General features: G+C 34.0%; 4 protein-coding genes across 5 annotated transcripts; all 4 read right to left on the bottom strand.

The window, feature by feature from the left end:
- Positions 1-57: 57 nt before the first annotated feature.
- LOC127246247 (bifunctional nuclease 2-like) lies at positions 58-2,652 on the bottom strand. 2 transcript variants are annotated; one of them, XM_051267503.1, is made up of 9 exons: positions 2,396-2,652; positions 1,720-1,998; positions 1,454-1,624; positions 1,273-1,322; positions 1,055-1,177; positions 880-954; positions 657-775; positions 472-563; positions 58-370 (listed from the first exon to the last, which is right to left on the bottom strand). In XM_051267503.1, exons 2-9 carry the CDS (start codon positions 1,988-1,990, stop codon positions 318-320), a joined length of 954 nt encoding a protein of 317 aa, XP_051123460.1. In that variant the 5' UTR covers positions 1,991-1,998; positions 2,396-2,652; the 3' UTR covers positions 58-317. The 2 variants fall into 2 exon arrangements, with proteins under 2 accessions (XP_051123460.1, XP_051123459.1); XM_051267502.1 differs by having other exon boundaries at positions 1,720-2,001; positions 2,396-2,650.
- On the bottom strand, positions 2,469-8,595 carry LOC127246244 (polygalacturonate 4-alpha-galacturonosyltransferase-like). Its single transcript, XM_051267498.1, has 11 exons — positions 8,441-8,595; positions 8,180-8,342; positions 6,881-6,915; positions 6,731-6,790; positions 6,509-6,640; positions 6,353-6,416; positions 6,232-6,278; positions 5,703-6,037; positions 5,256-5,613; positions 4,127-4,708; positions 2,469-4,005 (listed from the first exon to the last, which is right to left on the bottom strand). Exons 2-11 carry the CDS (start codon positions 8,337-8,339, stop codon positions 3,727-3,729), a joined length of 2,052 nt encoding a protein of 683 aa, XP_051123455.1. The 5' UTR covers positions 8,340-8,342; positions 8,441-8,595; the 3' UTR covers positions 2,469-3,726.
- Positions 8,596-8,733: 138 nt separating this feature from the next.
- Positions 8,734-10,952, bottom strand: LOC127246253 (histone deacetylase complex subunit SAP18). The gene is made up of 6 exons (XM_051267508.1): positions 10,783-10,952; positions 9,977-10,009; positions 9,788-9,898; positions 9,353-9,448; positions 9,120-9,197; positions 8,734-9,029 (listed from the first exon to the last, which is right to left on the bottom strand). The coding sequence occupies exons 1-6, from the start codon at positions 10,900-10,902 to the stop codon at positions 8,991-8,993; spliced, it is 477 nt and encodes a 158-aa protein (XP_051123465.1). The 5' UTR covers positions 10,903-10,952; the 3' UTR covers positions 8,734-8,990.
- Positions 10,953-11,716: 764 nt separating this feature from the next.
- LOC127246969 (transcription factor bHLH110) lies at positions 11,717-15,905 on the bottom strand. Its single transcript, XM_051268648.1, has 7 exons — positions 14,948-15,905; positions 13,861-14,557; positions 13,319-13,453; positions 13,155-13,220; positions 12,842-12,907; positions 12,325-12,384; positions 11,717-12,209 (listed from the first exon to the last, which is right to left on the bottom strand). Exons 1-7 carry the CDS (start codon positions 15,115-15,117, stop codon positions 12,051-12,053), a joined length of 1,353 nt encoding a protein of 450 aa, XP_051124605.1. The 5' UTR covers positions 15,118-15,905; the 3' UTR covers positions 11,717-12,050.
- Positions 15,906-20,880: the final 4,975 nt, after the last annotated feature.

Genomic DNA, 20,880 nt, shown 5'->3' with positions numbered 1-20,880 from the left:
TCCTAATTCCATCTGGTTTGATTTTATTCAATCAATCATCAACCTCACAACACAAGATTCAAATTTTAACTAGTATTTGATGGGTTTTTTCGTTTACCAAACTGGGTTCATACATAAAAATGTTTCATTACTGTATCACTATACATACATACAAATACGCAATGGATGAAATTGGGGGAAGCCAGGGCAATAATTCTTATATACATAATGCAAGCCATTTGCCAATCATCTGGACGAACTGCTTCACTGTTGTCAAGTAAATTGGATGAATTCAAATCGGTGAAATCACAGGGAGCAGTAAATACCGTTGATGCAGATTATGTCCAGTTCTTCTTGGACCGGAGTTGGGTGAGCTTGTCCCTCCACAAAGCTGCAAGAAGAGGACAGTTAATAGAAGTTTTATGGGCTTAATGCTATGGGAAATAACTAGGGATTAAAGTAAATCGATATTCAAGAATAGACAAAAAATACCTGCATCTGTGTATCGTTCTTCAACGGCAGCAATTAGCATGTTTCGCATTAGATCGAATTCTTTTGTCTCAATGCACGGATGCCCGGTAGGCCTGCATTAGTAACAGAGAAGATGAAGAGCCTTCCATTTCTATAATTAGCTTAAAATATAAATATATAATGATCTAACATAGCAGGATTGCTACCTGTCCAGTTCAGTGAAAAATACGCTGCCTGATGAGGGGCTCTGGACCGACGGCTTGGCAGATTCAATAACCTTCATGCCGTCATTATATGCCAAGAATTTGTTAACTTGTATCGGCGCCTGCAGGCAATATGAAACAACGTGTGGTAGCGCGCTTCAATTAGTCACAGCTTCATCAGATGCAATAAAGAGAATTCAAGTATACAGAAGCGTGAATAATTTACCTTGCATCTCACTGCAATATTAATAGCATCCGAGGGTCGAAGATCAAAGCTTATGCTCTCGGGTTCATTCCCCAACTACGAAAACAAAAAATGATTTTCCTTGCATCATTAATTCTGCATTTTTCATTAAGCTATACCTCTACAGTATTTCAGACTTCCATCCACGCAGCTTTACCTTTTCTAGATGTAGCTCGGCAAAATATGCTTCGTGCACCCTCTTGGTCACTCGTACATGTTTCACCGAATATCCCATCTTCTCAATCATATCCTTCACAACTTGATACATGGTTGGTCTAGCCTAAATGACGAGCACAAATTAAAGATAGTAAGATGCAAAAACATTTCAATTCCAAGATTTGGCAGCGGAATCAGAACCCGGAAAGGTGAACCTACAATTTGGACATTGCGCACAGCCGCCATGAGCAGCACACTCGGCATCTCCACTGCCATGAAAACCACAATGACAATGAGTAAACTTATTCAACCTCCCATGAAATCTTTAAATCAGTAGATAAACGTATGGGTATCTAAGTAAACTTTCAACTTGTCGTGACATATATGATCATTCACTTACAAACTATTATCGGAAGAAGAATCCCTGTCCCATCTTCCATCTTCAAGACGATAGCTGGATGAGGAGCATAATCGGGTAGGTGTCCTCCTTGAGGGTTATTATGGACACATCTCAAATACCTTCCGTCTCTCATCTTGACCATGAAACCATCCGGCCCACTTCGCACCTCAACTAATTTAAACAACATAACGAAGATCAAAATTCTATGTGACCATGAACAATAATTTCTTGTAGTGTACTAAGCAATTCAGTGGAAATAAATATACCTGCTTCAAGCACACTTGAGTTGACATAATTTGAATCGTTCTCGCTCGAATTTCCTGCCATTCTGCCATTACCATTTGAGGATGAACTGAAACAACTTCGAACTGTTCGGCATTGTTTCCAATTCTGTCTGAAGCCCACAGTTGCCCTGTGCTTTCTAAGCCCTTTCACGCCAGAAAATCCAGTTCTTACAAGTTCAGCTCTCAACAGGGGTGAGTCAACTTGTTTTACACGGACAACAGGACTAAAAACAAGGCCTTGTAGTGAAGCCATATCCAATCCTTCTGAAACGAACATCAAGAAATTGATTAAATGAAAATCACGAGCCGAATTGTGCATACTAAAAAATCACAAAGAGATTAGCAATTGAGATCCAATTTGGTCACTCTGATCGCACTGAGTAGTATCAATTAGAAATTCCAACAGACTCGAATCGGAAAACACCACAAATTCACCGATACAATCAAATTATGAAAGTCAACCAGCGATTCACGAATCAGATAACCCCTTTATAATACGCAAACTATATTTTCTCCTTTTTTTTTTTTTTTTTTCATGATTAACACTTACTATTTCCTAAATTAGAGGTCAATGTTCATCATCCAATAATATGTACAAAGCCACAAATTACAACGAGAAGAGTGATACTCGTGATTTTCAAGCATACAAGTACTACACCTGAAGGAAACCTGTCTTCTTCTGCCTCAAGAAACTGCAGCCACCAGTGCAGAAACCCGTCAGAATATGCAACTTAATAATTCCAATAAAAAGCTTTTAATCGCTCAGCGGATCTGAATAATTAAGGACTTATGGAATTGTAGAAAAGTGGTGAATTGAAGAAAACGGAAGCTAAGGGTGGGGAGAACGACGATGGATGTTCAGTGACTGACTGGCAAATTGGCAATGGCAAGCCGAGAGTGAATGCAGGAAATGGTGGTGTGAGTCGGCTTAAGCCAAAAGAAAGTTCGGCTCCCGCGCCGAATTAATTAATAAAAATATCTCAGCAAAATTGCATTATCAAATATTTATCTTTTATAAATAGTTGTATTTTTAAATTTAAGTGATACATATTTTAATAAATCAATTGATCGCTAATTCAAGTTAGATAGAGAGAGGAACAGGAATAGGAATAGGAATAGGATTAGGACAGTACAGTGCAGTGGCATCAGTTTACTGGTGTTATGTAATTATGATGGGTCGGGACAACCTACACAAATAATCTTACTTCATTTATTACCCCATAAGCTGTCTTATTCAAGATAGTAGTGCATTGCTTTTTTGCTTTTTTCATTTTTTTTGGATAATAAATAAATTAATATCTCATGGAAACGCAGATATTTTTTTATTTTCTACTGTCCCATTTTTGTAATGACAAGGTAAAGTCAGACCCCAGTTTTGTTTATTTCGAGACTTTCACTGTCTGGATGAAGAAACCTTTCGTCTTTACAAAACTACATAATCAATGTATGAATGCAGTTCAAAATTTGAAAGTTTTTGCCACCGGGGATTAGATTTTTATTCGATAAAGTGTAGGGAAAGATAGCCAAATGGGGGGGCCCATTACAGATATTTTGAATGCAAGAAAATGAAACCTGTACAAGGGCATTGATGTAGCCTTGTTGCCAATGGGACAGAAAAAAACAGAACCCTTTTTTTTTTTTTCTAATGTTCAGCATTGACACAAATCTTGTAAGAAAATGGGAAGTAGAGCTACTACATTTTGTATACCAAGTGGGGTGTCCAAAGAATTTAGAGTTAGTAGAGAAGCTTCTTCGACTAAACAACAAACACATTGCCAATCAGGCTAGCCATTTTTGCTCATCCAAGGTTTTTCTCAATGACCTACATTTGATGAATAGAACCGAATCAAAGAATAAGATGTAACGATGGGGGGAGGACAAACTTGCCTTTGCTGGAAGTTTTACGTGCGACTGTCATCACCTCATTCCTCGTTGTAAGGGGAAGCCGTGAGTTAGAATGGCTGTCGGCCCCTTAAGCTTTTGGTCATTCTAAGGTTCGGTTATTTTACAGTTGCGGATGTAGGGGTGGCCGTATTTTATATACTTCGTCCAGTATGACTTGTACTTGGTCATTGCCAGCTCTAGCCAGGGCTTCATGTTTCCGTTGTAATGTATAACTGCTGCATTCTCGATTTCAGATTTGTCGATGCTAGGATTGTAGCCCAAGCCGAGCACATGCCATGTTTTCTCTAGAGGGTGTGTGAGCCCATAGAAGGTAATCAGACCTGGAGGTAGTGTCCCAAGTTTCCAGAGAGCCCTGTCTTCATTCTAATGTCCACAGCAAAAGTAACAAAACAATGTTAAGAAAGAGAGAGAGAGAGAGAGAGAGAGGAAGACAGAGAAGACAATGTGAAAGTTATAACCAGATAGAGGCTAAATGAAAACATACCATATTCTGCCATTTATGGTAGATACCAGTTATATCCTTCTTCTTCCACACCTTAAGGTCGAAGATGTTCATTCCATATGCCCACCCACAGGCGTTCGGATCAAAGTTCTTGGCAATGTGAGGATTGGAGAAGTTCAGGTATTTGTCAAACCGGTGAAAACTTTCGCCACAGGTTTCTACTGCACCATTTACTTTTCCATGAAGATCTACTTCCCATAAGCCAGTTAAGTCTTTCTGGACAACTATGTCATCATCGAGGAAGAGAATTTTATCTAACTTTGGGTAAACCTGAGGTAGGTAAAACCTCAGATGGTTTAACATTGAAAGATACTTCGGGTTCCTATATTTCAGGTTAGAAGAACCAGAAGTGGATGGATGATCTGCCTTGAAATAGTATTCTTTCATGGCAGCAGACTCCAGCTGACGGAGAACAGGACAATACGATGAGTTGAGCCACTTGAATTCATCAACATTCTCTACGTGAATTGTGGCTTTACCAGGAGGGTTCAAAAGAAACCACATATTCATCGCACCAAAGTTCAACTTATCAGTAACAAGATGGAAAACATGTTTCTCAGGTTCCTGCATCAGTCAAAGACCAAATTCAGTAATCAAGTGACATGCATTGATCATGCAAAATCATTGAAAAATATGCGGGCTTAACTACACAAAATAGTTAATCCATGAAAGAATGAAAGAAGAATTAATGAGCATGCAGGACATACATGCAGAAGTGTGCATAAATTGAAAGTCTCTATTCATACGAAAATACTTAAAATTATAGTTCTCAAAATTTAAAATGCCTATACATACCAAAGGCACACATGGCACCTAGTTAATTCTATCCATAAGGATCAGACTTGCTACATGCCTATAAATCAAAGTGTTTTTATTTATGTATGTAATCACACTCTGTTTATAGTGTGATAAAGTAACTTCTGAAAGGGTCAAAGCTCTCAAAAGCATGACTTTATTAATTTATATGCATAGATCACACCGATCAGCAGATATTGCCAAATATAAGTGCCAATATTATATTCCATTAACTCAAATTTCTGGACATGCTTTGCCAGAATAATTATAATAAAACAACAAACACATATTGAAAACAGGAAGGTGAATTACACACCTTTGCATTCATTATGGTTGAGTTGACAACAACTGAAGCAGCAAGAACATTGTCAGAAAAGAGAGCATAGTGGTAAAGACTAGGATCTTCTAGATTCTTCCTTCGAGGGAACTTCCTTTTCTCTAATGGAAGGAGGTAATAGTCTATGGTTAAGCGCATGGATAAACAATGAAGCCCATTCGGAATTGTCTTTGCAGCTAGTTGGCTAAGGAACATGCTCTGCTTTTTCAAAGTTCTCACTTGCTCATCTGCAGATTGTAGCATGGATCTTAGCTTCCCAGTGACCAGGTTGCAGTCATACAATTGTCCTTTTGCTTTAGATAACACTTGCCCCATCAATTTAATTTTTTCTGGTGCACTGTCAAAAGAATATTACATACTTAAAAAATTGATCTTTGTAAGTTACTCTAATGCTAATTCATATGGCTAATGTTATACATTCAATACCTTGAATGTAAATCGGAATCAGCAATTGCCTCTCCTAAAGAATGCTGACTTTCTTTGAGCCGGATCTTTAGCTCATTGGCCAAATCAAGCTTGTTTTTCATCTTGGCAAGGCTAATATACACCCTGGCCATGATCATTTGATCCCGTATCAAGCGCACAGTTGAATCAGCATTTTCATTCTCAATTTCTTTCCTCCAAATACTATACTTCCCCAAAACAGAAGAGTCAACTGATTTTGATCGTTGAATTGCTGCGTTTTCAAGCTTGATGGTCACTTCATCGTCTTGCTTCAACAACTCAGCAGCACGCTTTTCACGTAACTGTTCCCTCAATTGCTGCAGAGTATACAACAATTTTCATATATTCATGAATCTCAAGGGTAGAGCAGCATATTTGCAGACAAACTTCAAACTTGAAGTGATATGGTTTCTCCCCATTTCGTAGAAGGATCAATCTAGATCCTTGTCACAAAAGTATCTAACGTAACAAGTACATCATATCAAATAGAAACATGAAGACTGCTACTTACCCTTCTGGCCACTTTAGTTGGTGAATCAAGAAATGCAGAGGCTCCATCTGTAGAACAAATAACCCAATGAATTATTACCTTTAAATGAAAACAAGTGTAGCAAGGATTTCTGAGCACATACCTGTTGAATTGTATTTTTCTTTGTCTACAGAATCTTGTTTTGTCTCTGAAGCTTCTCCAATAAACTTAAAATGAATTGTAACAGAAGAACAAATAATTCAGGATATTTCAAATTATACTACAGTTTTTTCCACTGCAAAAAGAAAATCATGCTGACCTCAAATGATGTTTCATTATTAGTATCCACTCTAAGTGCAGTATCTTTCCAAGATGGAGACAGATGATTCCGTAAAAAATTGACACTTAAGGGCCCCAAATCATGAGTGTTGGCGTTAATGACATCAATTACCTGATAGAATCTACAAATTAGCAAAAACAACTTCAACAAATAACACATTTACGACCATTTTAAAAGGACGATTATCAGTTGAATAACAACCTCCTTAGAAAATAAAGGCTTAAGATACTGCAACACTAGTCTTCCTCTCCAATTTAAATCCTGCATAAAAAAAGTACAATTCTTGTAGCATAAAACATGCCGAAGGCCCAAAACCATAACCAAAATGATTGACATGACTTAGAAAGATACCTGCCCGCCAGAAACAACATTTAACTCATTTGGACCTGACAAAATCAATTTCAATATAGAGAGTCAATGTAATTGTGAATGAAGACATCCAATTGCTGAAAGTGCAAAAATGACAATTAGACACAAATAGTTGCTGAAAGTGCTGAAATCTTGCTGTATCGCAATCAAAATGAATTGTAGATAGTTAACCATTGAATTCATTTGTAAATCTAGCAATGAATACAAACAATTTCCATTTTCAACTGCACGCTTCCATCCTATTTGTTCATCAGTGCCTCGTATCCCCTACTCAGAAGCACATGAAATTAGAAAAGGGTAGCAAAGCCCTTTTCCATCCAAGAATCACCATATTCAGTGCACTCTCCAAAGAAACAATATCTTCGAAAGATTCTCTAAATAGTACCAATGAGATACAACTCTAAAAATATTTTGTTCAAATCACTTTAGATCATTGCATAACACCTCTTCTCATCATCTCCAAGTACCTACCCTAACTTTAACTAGAATTAACACTTTCACCCAAAAAGCCAAACAAATTAAACCAGAAGTCTATCATTCAAGTCGAGTGTGTTTTGACTAGAAGAACCCAAAGCACAAGGTTACAGACCTACAAATGACTCAATACTATGACAGAACTAAGTTAATATTTCCCAAATATATAAAAAAATGAGTGAACTGGTAACAAATTTAACTGTCTACAACTCTACTTTGATATGTGACTCCTAGTATTACATCATCTCCATCCACTAAAATTTCACGAGAAAATAAACTACAATAGAAACAAATCTACCATTCACTACTTTCCTTCCTAACAAACAGTTAACTACACCAACCAGTAAAAACAACAAATGCCACCTTTGACTAATCAGGCAACAGTTGTTTTTAAGTCGATCCGCAAGGACCATGATTGGGAATTGTTTGATCGTCTTTTTAAGCACAAAGCATATTGATAAACAAGAAAAAAATATCAAGAAAAATCCATTATAGACACCAGTTGCTGTATGGATCACATCGTTAAATCCAACAAGCAAAAATTGTCGTAATCAAAAGAAGCCGTCCACTAAATATGTAATTTTAAATTCATTTATATAGAGACTATCACAATCAACTTCAAAGTACACTCGACTTGCATTACAGCAATCAAAGCCAAACTTCCGAAATCGAACAAAAGAAACTAGCATGCCCTAATTCTTAAATCTCTCACATAACACCAGAATCCGGAGTGATTAAACAATAAATATAAAGAAACCAAAATCAACTACATAAAACATCAAGATCAGAATTAAATGGAGGAAGTACCGGTAAAGCGGCTGCGGCCGCGGCCGCGGCCGCCTGAGAAAAAGGAGAATGCGATGAATGCGAAGACGACGACAACTATGAAAGCAATATAGAAGCGAGATCCAATGCCTCTACTCCTGTGGATGCCTGCTCGAGCTAATAATCCCCTCTTATTCGCCATGGCCTGTCACAAACCATCACAAATTCAACAAAGCGACAGCGACGCAATTTCGAAAACATTGATGCGAAACAACTTTCGAGAGAGAAGAAACAGCGGCGCACCCGCAGAATATTGAAGGGGATATCGGATCCTCTCAGTTCATAACTTGTATGGAAGGGAACAATGTGGATTTGCACGTACGAACACCTGCTTCTTGAATCTCCACCTTTCTATCTGCCTGCCTTCCGTTGCCCATTCTGGGAAATGTATGTATGTATGTATGTGTATACACATTGAACAGAAATCTGTAATTTTCCCGGGTCGGGTGACCCGATCCGTGACGACGTCGTATTTAATGCGCCCACGTCATGTATTACGTAATCCAGTTTATAGAAGCATTAAAAAAAAAAAAAACTTCTAAATGAAATGTTTTTTTAAATTTCATAATATTCAAGTTCTAGGCAATATGGTTCAACCAGCAAAATGCTTCTAAGAACACAATGCAAAAACAGAAAATAAAAATACACGACTAATATTCAGTACAAGCACTGGCCAATGTTTCAGTAAATCCTACATAGCAACTTCCACAAGCACAAATTTGGCACAACTGAAGACACGTTGGCTCCGTCGCTAAAATGTTGTATGCTGCGAATACACAAACCCCCTGCTGGATTACTGGGTAAGAATGGCAACATCCAAGTAATCACCGATCTGTATGCGCAAAATTCGAGTCAAGATGACTTGTGTCACAGAGTTAACACAGGAGGGATTCCATAATTCCATTTATAAACATGGGAGTACCTGAAAGCTGAGTTCACCCAAGGCTTTGCTTCCACTGTCAGGGCGCCTCCCGTTCGGATAAGAAAAAGTTCGCCCCACCTTCATAAGAAAGTATGACATTTGTGTAAGGATGTTGTATAATTCTGTTTGGCAACGAATGTAAGTGTAAACATTTTTATACATTCATGCACAAATCTATGCTTGCTGGTGTTTTCGAAGCAAAGCATGTAGAGATATGCAAAGGAATTGCTGACCTCTCTGACCACAAATCTCCCGCGCTTATCAGGATAGACAAAAGCAAAGGACAGGATGGCATCTCTTCTTCTTGCTTCGGGAGCTACCTCTTTGACCTTAAAAATCAAGAACAAACTTCCATTGAGATATTTCGATCACATACAAACTAGGAAAAAAAATGGTGGAAACATTTCCGGTGTACTGTGATATAGTAACTTATTTCATATTTGCGAAGCAGCTGCAATCTTAAGTTGGGAAAAATAACAGACCAATAGATCAAAAGCAAGAATGAACATATTTTAAAATGTTGCCCAAAAAAAAGTGTATGCCAACCATTTTTAGTTCCTTCTTCCAACTGATGCAATGATTCTACAAAAACCATCCATGGAACAAAGCAAGCTGGAGTGCAACCCCATAAATGAAACCATGAATAACTTGGAGATTATATTCCATACCAGATCAGTTAATTCACGCAATGTAGCATCCATCCATGTATAAATTTGGACCTCATCTTTGGGTTCTTTGCCTCTCACTGCAAAATCATCATCAGTGTGATGCCCTCCAACCTGTCAATGTTTAAATGAAATCAAAACTTCTGCAAAACGTTTTCTTGGAAATTAAAATTTCCCTAGGGGATTCCATACCTTGGTGAAAACTCTAAGCAACAAGGGACAGGTCTGCACAAAAATGAGTAACCAAACAGTGTCCAGAAAAATGATGTTAGTTCTAAACCATATCTTGATTTGAAAGAGTGGGATAAACAAGTTCTATAAAAGAAAACACACATGGAACAAAGATCCTGCAGGTATTCACAAGGCAACGGATACATTAACAAAATTTTCCTTTCCTCAAAATTTCCAAGAGTAAATGATCAATCAGTAGAAGTCATGGAAAAAAAGTACTGAAAATAAGATCAACGAATACATCACTACATGAATCGATTTGAAGAGATAAGAAAGTCACTGGAAGTAATTCTTATCAGAGAGTCTTAATCATGTTACTGAAAAAATTTACCAATCAACAACGCGGCTATTTTTCCATTATAATGATTGTTGAAAAAAAAGGGGAAGTTCTTCCAAGTTTAACTTTAAGGTCTTCTGTGCTTCTTGGTTATCCAAGGAGATTTCCACAAATTCAGCATACAACAAATAGCTATCCATAAACTTCTATAAATTCTATATATCAATCACGAGCTTTCTTTATCATCGAGAAAATGCACATTATAGCATTTAAATCCTAAACCCTAATTCACCAAAAAAACGGATGCCTTCTTAACAGGCACTTTCGACACTTTTCCTAAATTTTCTTAGATAAGGAGAGACAGAAAATATTTAAATAGAAAATAGAGGCTCAACACAATCTCAGATGCACAGCAAAAACAAAATAATCGAATAAAAGGAACTTCCATTCACACACATTACGCCAAGAGAGAATTAGGTGTAAAAAGAACCTTCTCCCGGTCAACAGGTTCAAGGCGTGGTATTGCAGGCTTTGCAGCCGGAGGCGGTGGTGGACCCCTCCCCGGCGGAGGTAGCGGCCTTCCCGGTCTTCTTTGCACGTCAGCCATCATTCGAGTGTTCTCTTCGTCGCCGTCGATTTCCGGGTTCTACTTCCGTTCCTCATTCACTTTAGCGTAAAACGGAGGAGCAATTCCAGTGGGCCTAACCAAGACTGGGCTTTATATTTGGGCCATCTTATTTGGTGTCCGGAGCTCAAGAGCCTCTCACCAAAACTGGGCTTATGTTTGGGCCAGCCTATTTAGATCGAATAGTTCGGATATTTTATCCAAATTTTTGGATTAGGATATTTTGAAAAAAAAAATTAAAAAAAAAAATTGAATTCGAGTTTTGAGCAATCAAATATTACTTGGATTGGGTTTTGGGTACTAATTTAGTGTATATAAAATATATATATATATATATATTTGGATGCCTAAATATTAACAGCTTAATGCTCACAATACATGAAAGACAAGCTGAAAACACAATATATGTAATATAATGCAAATACAATACTTTAATCGATAACATCTGTTTTATAGATAGTTAGCATGTCTATATTTTATGTGAAGTTATTTAACATGGATAATCCAAACTCATTTACACATCTCAATCTAATATAATATTAATTTACTCAATATTAGAATATATCATGATGGTTTCTCAATTATATATATATATATATATATTCTACTAACCCAATTCACTATATACTTAATTTTGTTCAATTATTAATCCTAATTATAATAAAATTAAATTATTGCAAGTATATCATGAAATGCGTTTCAATTTTATTATTTTTATTTCGGGACAATAATAACCCCAAAACAGTTGTTAAATTTCTCAACAATGAAACACACACACCAAAAAAAAAAAAAAGTTGAATTAAATTACTCAACAATAGTAATATAACATAACAAGAACATAAATGGAAGAGTAAAATTAGGTTACACAAACAATGTAGCAACAGTATTGGGAAATTAAATGTCAGCAATGGATCAAACTTGGTCCATTCCAAACAAAAATTAAGTTTGGTCCTTAATAAATTACTTTTTTCCTTTTTTTTTTTTTTGCTAGTAGGAATATGACCAAGGTTGCTCCATTAAGCATAGGTAATTAAATCCCCAATCAGCCATCCCTATATATATATAGTAATAAACTCATACACTGGCTGGTGCATGCATGCATCGATTAATTCATACGTAGTCACGATCGGTCATTAGGTGGCGCCGCCCAAGTGCGACGGCGGCCACACAACCGCGCTGCCGCCATCCGCGATGTAAGACAAGCACGACAATGGAACCAAGCACAGGCCCCGGCTTTTCAAGTCGCGCTTTGTCGACTCTTCTTGGTGGTTTTCCATTTCTCCAACACTTCCCTGCACCATTTGGTTCGAAAATTTATTACAATCACAGTTTTAGATAAAGATAGATAGATAGATTCATTTTCTATATAAAGTATCGTATCAAATAACAACAACTTAAATACAATACCCCTTTGATTTGTCGGGAGGATTTGTTGCGCGATGCCTTCATGTAAGGAACGCTTAGAGTCTGCAAGAGAAAAAAATTTATTATCGCGCCGCTAATGAACGTTACGCGGTGCTAGGCCATATTAGTACAAAGATTTGGTTTACATATAAGTATTAAAAGTTTTTGATATTATTTATAGACAGTAATTTAAAATTATATATACATTATATACTTAAGTTTTTAAAAAATTCAAATTCTACAAAATTTTGTCTAAAGAAAAAGTAAATTTTGCAACATAACAGTAACTTCCATTTTTTTAATGATAAAGAAAATTTATATCCTACCTCGTATATATGCATGGTGTGTCTTATTACAAATTTGGAAATTGGAAAACCCTTCTTTTATATATAGGTTCTAAAATAATTTGTGACCTGAATAATTCCAATTTGAATTTTGAGCACAGATGGAACAAATACCAAGAAGAATGTCTTGAATTTCTAGCAGGCTATAGCCTCTCTATATATGTATATACATGTACCTCAACTTGGTTCTGAAGGAATTTGATATATCCAATGGCCTCCATCAGTACGGATGCTGTGTCTGTCTGCAGTGTTCTCCACACATGCATACATATATACATATAGATATATATATATATAACTGATTAAATAATTAATGAATTTATAAACAATTAACAGAACAGTGATGAATTTCCATGAGCATGCTGCAGCAACTTTTGACTAATTGTGTGATTTCTTGTGCTGAGAATGATCTATAAAATATTTACACAGCTTCAAGAACCCTAATTTCATTAACAATTTTGATTAGATATAGATAGTCTGTCTAAGTACCTTTCCAAAAGGAGCAACGAGCTGTTGAAGGGCTGCAATTCTATCTCCCAATTTCTCTTTTCTAACCTGAAGAAATTGAATCAATGCGATAAAATTGATGATGTATGAAGATGTGAATTTGTTTATAATCGATAATGGATGATCATGGATAGATATGGCGATACCTTGAAGGGTGGGCAAGAAGCGCGTGCTTCCAATCGCGATTTCTTTGGTGCGTTTTCAAGTGGGGGTTTCGTCTCCATTTTACAGCTTCGTTTTGTGTCTGCAGCTGCTGAACCATTACTTGAGACTGATGATACCTTCAAAGTTCAAAAGAGTAAAGCTGAGCTGAAGAACAATGATTAAAAACGAGGCGCATATGGCCCTCTCTTGTCAATGTCCATATCAGAAAACCCAAAAAAAGGACTCATCAATTTCTCAAAAAAAAAAAAAAAATTAATATATATATATATATATCTAGAGAGAGAGAGGAAGAGAGAGATGTGTGTGTGCATAATGCAAAAGGCTGAAGGAGCCTTTGAACACAGAAAAGAGAGGGCTTTCTCTTTTTTGTAAAGAAATAAAATAAAAAATTCAAGAAAGGGCTTTGATTTTTTTGCAATTACTGCTGCTAACTTGGTTAAGATTATGATTCTTTCTTAAATCGAATCCATCACTGGATCATGACGAAATGTAAGCTCAAGAGTTTGTGAATCTGTGAGCTGACCTTATTGGGGCTAAACAGTGGGATTTGATGTTGCTGTTGTTGCTGCATAAGATCAAATCCAAAATTAGGGAATCCATCCCTTAACATCCCAATTTGATGATTCTGTGGAGAAGGTCCAAAGTTGCCATTATATCTTGAAGAAGCAAGAAGATCGAGAGCCTCCAGGTTCATATCCAACGAGCCCGGATTGCAGGCTAATCCTGTCTGATTCAAATTCGAAATATTGATGCTAGGAAAAATCTGGCTGAGCCCTACCCTTGCAGCACCGCCATTGCTGGGATACAATTGATCTCCAGGTGAAAGCTGAATCTTGTCCATAAGATTTCCAGACGAGAAAGACTTGTGCAAATTCCTCTGGTGTTCATCAGTAGAGCTTCTAATGATTAGGCCTGATTCGTCGGTGCCGGACGATGAGCTGCTGCTGCTGCTCAATATCTCACTGTATTTTCTGAGATAGTGATCTGAGAACTCTTCTTTAATCCTCGAAAGCTGTAGATCTTGTGCCGACTGGTTGGGGTTGGGGAAGATGAAGTTTGCAGCGGGGGTGTTGTTGGCCCCCCAGTTGAAGCCCAAGTCTGACGCCATGGGAGTCATCATGTACTGTGAATTAGATAAGAGCTGAGATGTGCTGTCTTGCCTCGAATTCAATATGCCATCACTGCTGCAGGTGTATGGATTGCTGAATCCAGCTGTGTTCCTGTAAAAGAAAAGATTTTGAAGGACATTGATGAAGTTTGTGTACAGAAACACAACCCTAATTTTTGGGGGAAAATTCAATATGAAGAAACCCTTGTGAGATCATGACCTGCTGATCAAAACTGGAATAAGATATGAACAGAAGTAATAAAATTAATAAATGGTGTGTATTTAATTAAAAGTATGTTGGAGAGTATCAACGAAGTGAACATCAAATCAGCCAAGAATATGAACAGGAAAAGGGAAAGGTTGTTCAAGTCAGAAGGAATAAAAATGGTCATAGACTCATAATGACATTTTCAAAGTCACAGAATCATCATTGGTGTTTCCATATATTTATATCTAATAAACCAATTTCCATTATTTACAGAGAGAGTGAGAGAGAGCTTACAAGAAGGTTATGGGATTCCAAGCATTGGGTGCAGTGGCTCCTACGCCATAGCAAGGAGCAGTATCTAAAGAAGATGAGGAAGAAGAAGATGAAGAAGAAGAACCAACAGGCTGTTCCTGCAACTGATGATGGTGGTGGTGATGGCGGTGGCTGTTTACAGACTCCATCATCAAGTCGCCTATTAATGTTTTAAAAGCCCTTGAAAATCCCAAGACTGATAGTAATTTTTAAAGATTCATAGCAAAGCTAATTAACCTCTCTCTCTCTCTCTCTCTCTCTCTCTCTCTCTCTCTCTAGAAGTTGCTCAGGTGACAGCCAATTTACCTCTCTCTCTCTCTCTCTTGGCTTGCTTTTAGCTACTTTACATATAGTCTTCTTTCTCTCTCTCTCTCTCTCTCTATCTCTGCTTTAATATTACACACAACAACTCTTTCAATGTGTCATCATAAAGCAGCCTTGAAAAGAAAGGTAGCTAGCTAGCTAGACAGCCATGAATGCAAAGAAAATTAAAATGAATGAATAGCAGATCAGACCCTCTCTAGATCTCATCTGATCATCAAACCTCAGAAAAAGAAAACTAAACAAATTCGTTCCAAAGTACTACTGCTGCAAACACATGAGTGATCGAAGATGAATGACAAAAACCATAACAATAACAATAATTAATAAATACAGTGTTGGTTTTTCCTTTATGCCATGATTAATATCCCTGCCTTCAATCCCAAGGCTTTCAACAAAAGCCTGTGCAAAGAAATCATAGCAGCCATGCGCTCCCCTTCTCTCTCCCTCTCTCTCTCTTTCTCTCTCTCTCTCTCTCTCTCTCTCTCTCTCTAGAATGCCCACATGTTGGCAGTCTTTATATTTTTGTATATGGGCAATGGGCTATCTTCACAGCAAGTGGAACAAGCTAAGATGAGATGAGGGAGCCCCCAAAACATTGCCCCTTCTGCCTGCAGGCTATGTATGCATCTATGTATCTATATCTATATATGTATCTATATATATAATGTGTATGTTTGTGTTCTTCCCCACATCAATTCACTCCTTGTGGAGTGGTCCATTCATGTATGATTATTCTTACACCTTTTCAATTTTTAATTTTTTAATATTTGTTGCCATGTGTATGTAAACAAGATGGATTAAGGCATAATCATCAACCCAGGGGTGTCCTCTCAGAAATAATCATAATTACTCTATATAGTTGATTCATTGATTAATATTTCCCTTGCCTCATTTTGTTTGCTTATTTTATTTTTGGCATATATTTTGATATATCCAAAATCCACAGCCAAACACATGTTTGGAATTTTGAAGTTTTGGAACTTTTTTTTTTAAATAATAAAAATAGAGTATTTATTATTATTTTTTTAGATGAAATATATTTTTTATTTTAATATTTTTTTTTCTAAAATTATCATTGAGATGTATTTAAAAGAAACTGATAATATGGTTTTAAAATTAAATTGATATAATGAATTATACTGTATGGGCCAAAAAAGAGATAAAAAGATGTTCTTGACATGCCATTATATGAACAGTGCAGAAAACTGAAAAGTGAAACTTATAAACAGGAAATATATGGAAATGGCAATAATCAAATAAATGAGATAGTCTTAGCTCAAATAATCCAGCTTGCTGGTAATAGATGAAAACATCTCTGTGTTACTGTTCCATTTTTTTTATTTAAATTTAATCTTTTAAATATAATAATTCTCCAAATAATTAAGTTCTTAAAACTCAATTTTATTTTATTTTATTTTTATGAAAATATCACATGCAACATTGATTCTTTTATTTAAAATATTGTATTTAAGTAACTTAATCACTATTTACCTCAATATTATTAATAATAATAATAATAATAATAATAATAATAATAATAATAATAATAATAATAATAATAATAATAATAATAATAATAATAGAGATCATATAAATAATAATAATGATAATAATAATAATAATAATAAAGATGGCCTATAAGTATCGAAAATCCTTCTATTTAAGTTCATAGACAAAATATAAGGAAGGAGTAATGTTCTATTCTCTCTATTCCACATAATTTATCTCTATTTTCTATTTTCATCCGTTACACATAACTTGTTCTTTCGTTTTTTGGAAATATATTTATACACTTTAATTACATTTTAAATTTTATAATTTTTTTAATCTAAATTAAAGTATTTAGTTATGTTAATCTTAATTTATAATAATTATTATTATACAATAATTATTTTTACTAATACACTTCTTAATTATTTATTAATCATATTTTACCGTGTCTACAATAACACACCCAAATTACCTAGGAGGGAGTATTACATTCAAATTCAAATAATAATTTGATAGAAATTTTATTTAGTTTTGTGGTAGGAGCTACTAAATTTAATATGAGGTCCATATATATTATTCAATCTAAGTATATAAATTTGAATATATATATATATGTCTTATTTTCTATTAGAACAAAAATATATTTGATTTGATATCTTTATAAAAAATCTAAATACTTATTCGAATAATATTTATAAAAAATCGTGTTACCTAAAAACATAAGTGAACAAATCCATAGTATTCAAACTATTATGCTTTGTTTCTTTTGAAAATCTAGGCTTTTATTATTTGGATTTTTTAAAAGAATATATTTTTTTCTTATACATTATTTTAATATCAAATTTAAAATAAATTATTTTCAAAATCATTAAAAAAAAAAAAAAGAAACATGTCCATATGCATACATACAAAAAGGTGTTAAATATTAATGATGTCATGCATGCCCTGGAGTTTGGGTCAAGCGTGCGAACATTTCAGAGTTCTGACAATTTGAGGAAATTTATGAAAACTACGTGTGTGTGTGTGTGTATTTATATATATATATATATATATATCTCTGCTGCAAGAATATATTGTAGAGAGAACAGCAGACATAATAAATACAAGGACAATAAACCAAAATGTATTCATCAACATTCAACACCAACAAAAGATTAATCATTATATAAATACTTTTTATAGATCTAGAAACCCTTGTATTTGTACTATCTCTTGTTTCTTTCTTTCTTTATTTTTATTTGTTAATTTTAATTTTATTACAAATACAAAATAAATAATTTATAAGGTGAATGATTGGAGAAAGGACAAGCAAGAAACAATGCCCCATGCCCTCTAGCTATATAGACACCTTCTTATATTTGGATATATCCTCGTAATGATGTCAAATTGACCTTTCCATGACATCATATATCAATCACTATTTTAATTCAAAACAATTACTAATTATATATATATATACACGGCAAAAATAATTGTGCAAACAATAATACTAAAATAAAATTAATTGAGTACTAATTTATTTAGATCATAGGCCAAGCCTACAAATTAATTATCCATCGAGTTGGCACACACACACACACACATATATATATATATAGTATATATTATAATTGTAATTTTTTTATTTTAAAAAAATAACGTAGTGGGAAGCAAGAAAAGCTAAGCTTAGGCACAGACCACGCAGACATTCCCTGTACACACTTTGTGACATACACCTGTAACTAAAATTAAATAATACAGTACTATTAAGACTGCCCCTACCTAACTGATTAAATTAATGCGATTCGAAAATGAGTATTTATTTAATTAATTTATTATGTACTGAATCTCTGTAGAATTTTGTCTCGACATGCTCTCATAATTAATTAATCAATTCGTATTAAATATTAATTATAAAATAATGGATATATATATATATATATTTATATTATGTATATAGTGAAATTGGGAGACAGAGGCAGGGAGGAGATATCAAATCAGAAGAAAAGCAGGTGACCATCCCCATGGCTAATGGCTTCATCTCATCAGAGATGGGATCGAAGAATGTGAAATTAAATAATAACTTAAAATATCAAAGTATGGGCAACATATATATATATATATAATTGCTTAATTATTACATGAGAATTATGTATTTTTATTTTTATTTTTTGAAAAAAAAAAAACCAATTACCTAATTATGTCTATTACCACAAAAATTTCGAGATTAGACAATAAATTCAACATTATTATTATTATTATTATTATTATTATTATTATTATTATTATTATTATTTAACCATGGTTATATATATAGGGGAGAGGTGAGAGGTGAGAGGTGTGTGTTTGCATTTTCGAGAATGCTTTAAGATTCGTTCAAAAAGGATTAAAGTTGGTTTTGAATATTTCCATGTATATACACAACACAACACAAACACAAACACACATGTGGCCATCTACAGGCATGCATCATGTCTTTTTACTACACAAATCTCAAAAGTGGGGATCATATAAATCAATCTTATGGAAATTATGTATATTAATTAATTATATAAAAATATATAGCATATATGAAAAAAAAAAAAAGAAAAACCATAATTACAATAATTAAAATTAATGGTGTAAATTTCTGGTGAATAATAAAAGGTATTTTTATTATATTTTAGATAATTTGAACATGTATGTTTGAGGGAACCATTATAGGAGCAAGATCATAAAGTCACTTGAAATATAAAAAAATATTATAATTTGCTCTGGTTTGATTGAATTCGGATTGTGGGCTTTTTTGTAAGAAAAATTACAACATACAAAAAACAAGAGATTTATTTAACTCATTTAACAAGTGTAAGTTAAATTGAACAGTACAAATATTCGATTATTCGACTTCACTTACTAAAGATATACATAAAAAGTGACGCGTAAAGAGTAAAAAATAAATTACGAAATTTAAATGAATTCTCCAACCCCGACTTCACATAAAGTTACAAAAAACTAAAATATAAAACCAAAGAATGAGTAATTTTTTTTTTTTTTCAAATTAAATTTGAAAAGGTCCAAATAAAAAAATCACAGGCACAAAAGCACATGTTCTTTATTTATGTACATAACTTTATTAAAATAGAAAAATCAACTTTATTCAAAAGAAACATCAATGTCTCTGAATTATTTGAGATATATACGTATATATTTAAAATAACAATAAACGAACTATTTTTTTTATATGTTTATTTATTTATTTTGTTAAGCTTTATTTTTAAAATGTGCAATTAATAGATACATGGAATAGAAGAACCCTTGATATAAGTATATGCTTTGATATTTTAGAACAAAACTATAATTCCAATGGTAAGCCTAAACCTGAAAGCAACGTATCCTTACATTATTACAATTAAATTAATAAATAAATTAAGGAAACAAATCTTGAAATCATCATGTCTCACAACAACATACAAATCATTATTCTTTTGTTTGCTTCTTTAAATTTGGCCTTTTGTTAATATTCTTCTTCTACATTAATTTATCTTGATTAGTGAACACAACTTTCCCAAAATGGATATACAAAAACCCTAAATTATTTAATTAAACCTAGCCAACTAGCTAAGAAGAACTTAATTAAATTACCATGCATAATTATTTCAATAATTTGTATAAATATTTCGTACGTATGCCTCGTTATTGAAAAGTAGTAGAAATTTATCACTGACCATGTTATTATACACGTGTCTTATAATGAATAAAAATTGGCCAATCGATAAATGAAATAAAATGCTGGCAAAAGATTCAATTTCAATTTGATTACTTTTTAGGACAATTTAATATTAATTACAAAAGCATTTAATCATGGAAGAATTATAGACCCACCTAAAAAGAATCAATAATGTGCATTGGATTACCCATAACAGTCATTACTAATAATATAATAACAAAAAGGGGTCACAATTTTATCCTCAAAAACAGTTCAACTCAAGATATAATACATATATAATAATACTATATACTAGATCAAATAAAAATTTAAAAAAATAAAATAAAATAAAAATTGATTAGTATATCCTATTAATTTTATTTATAACCAAAAAGGAGCTGTCGGGAGAGAATATGCTTTGTTGACAGAACCAAAC

This window comes from Andrographis paniculata, unplaced genomic scaffold, assembly GCF_009805555.1.
Source record: "Andrographis paniculata isolate CXL003 unplaced genomic scaffold, ASM980555v1 Contig30END, whole genome shotgun sequence".
NCBI classification, from domain to species: domain Eukaryota; kingdom Viridiplantae; phylum Streptophyta; class Magnoliopsida; order Lamiales; family Acanthaceae; genus Andrographis; species Andrographis paniculata.
This window is presented reverse-complemented; position numbering and strand designations above follow the sequence as displayed.

Coding starts and splice junctions, on each gene's coding strand:
- LOC127246247 (XM_051267503.1), bottom strand. CDS start 1,990: ATGGCTTCACTACAAGGCCTTGTTTTTAGTCCTGTTGTCCGTGTAAAA. Junction 1,323..1,453: donor TCTTCTTCCGATAATAGTTT/GTAAGTGAATGA, acceptor TTTTCATGGCAG/TGGAGATGCCGAGTGTGCTG. Junction 955..1,054: donor CCGAGCTACATCTAGAAAAG/GTAAAGCTGCGT, acceptor TTGTTTTCGTAG/TTGGGGAATGAACCCGAGAG.
- LOC127246244 (XM_051267498.1), bottom strand. CDS start 8,339: ATGGCGAATAAGAGGGGATTATTAGCTCGAGCAGGCATCCACAGGAGT. Junction 6,791..6,880: donor ATGTTGTTTCTGGCGGGCAG/GTATCTTTCTAA, acceptor TTTTTTATGCAG/GATTTAAATTGGAGAGGAAG. Junction 6,417..6,508: donor ATAATGAAACATCATTTGAG/GTCAGCATGATT, acceptor ATTCATTTTAAG/TTTATTGGAGAAGCTTCAGA.
- LOC127246253 (XM_051267508.1), bottom strand. CDS start 10,902: ATGATGGCTGACGTGCAAAGAAGACCGGGAAGGCCGCTACCTCCGCCG. Junction 10,010..10,782: donor AACCTGTTGACCGGGAGAAG/GTTCTTTTTACA, acceptor ATTTTTGTGCAG/ACCTGTCCCTTGTTGCTTAG. Junction 9,899..9,976: donor TGCTTAGAGTTTTCACCAAG/GTATGGAATCCC, acceptor AAACATTGACAG/GTTGGAGGGCATCACACTGA.
- LOC127246969 (XM_051268648.1), bottom strand. CDS start 15,117: ATGATGGAGTCTGTAAACAGCCACCGCCATCACCACCACCATCATCAG. Junction 13,221..13,318: donor CTTCTTGCCCACCCTTCAAG/GTATCGCCATAT, acceptor CAATTTCTTCAG/GTTAGAAAAGAGAAATTGGG. Junction 12,385..12,841: donor TCCTTCAGAACCAAGTTGAG/GTACATGTATAT, acceptor TTTCTCTTGCAG/ACTCTAAGCGTTCCTTACAT.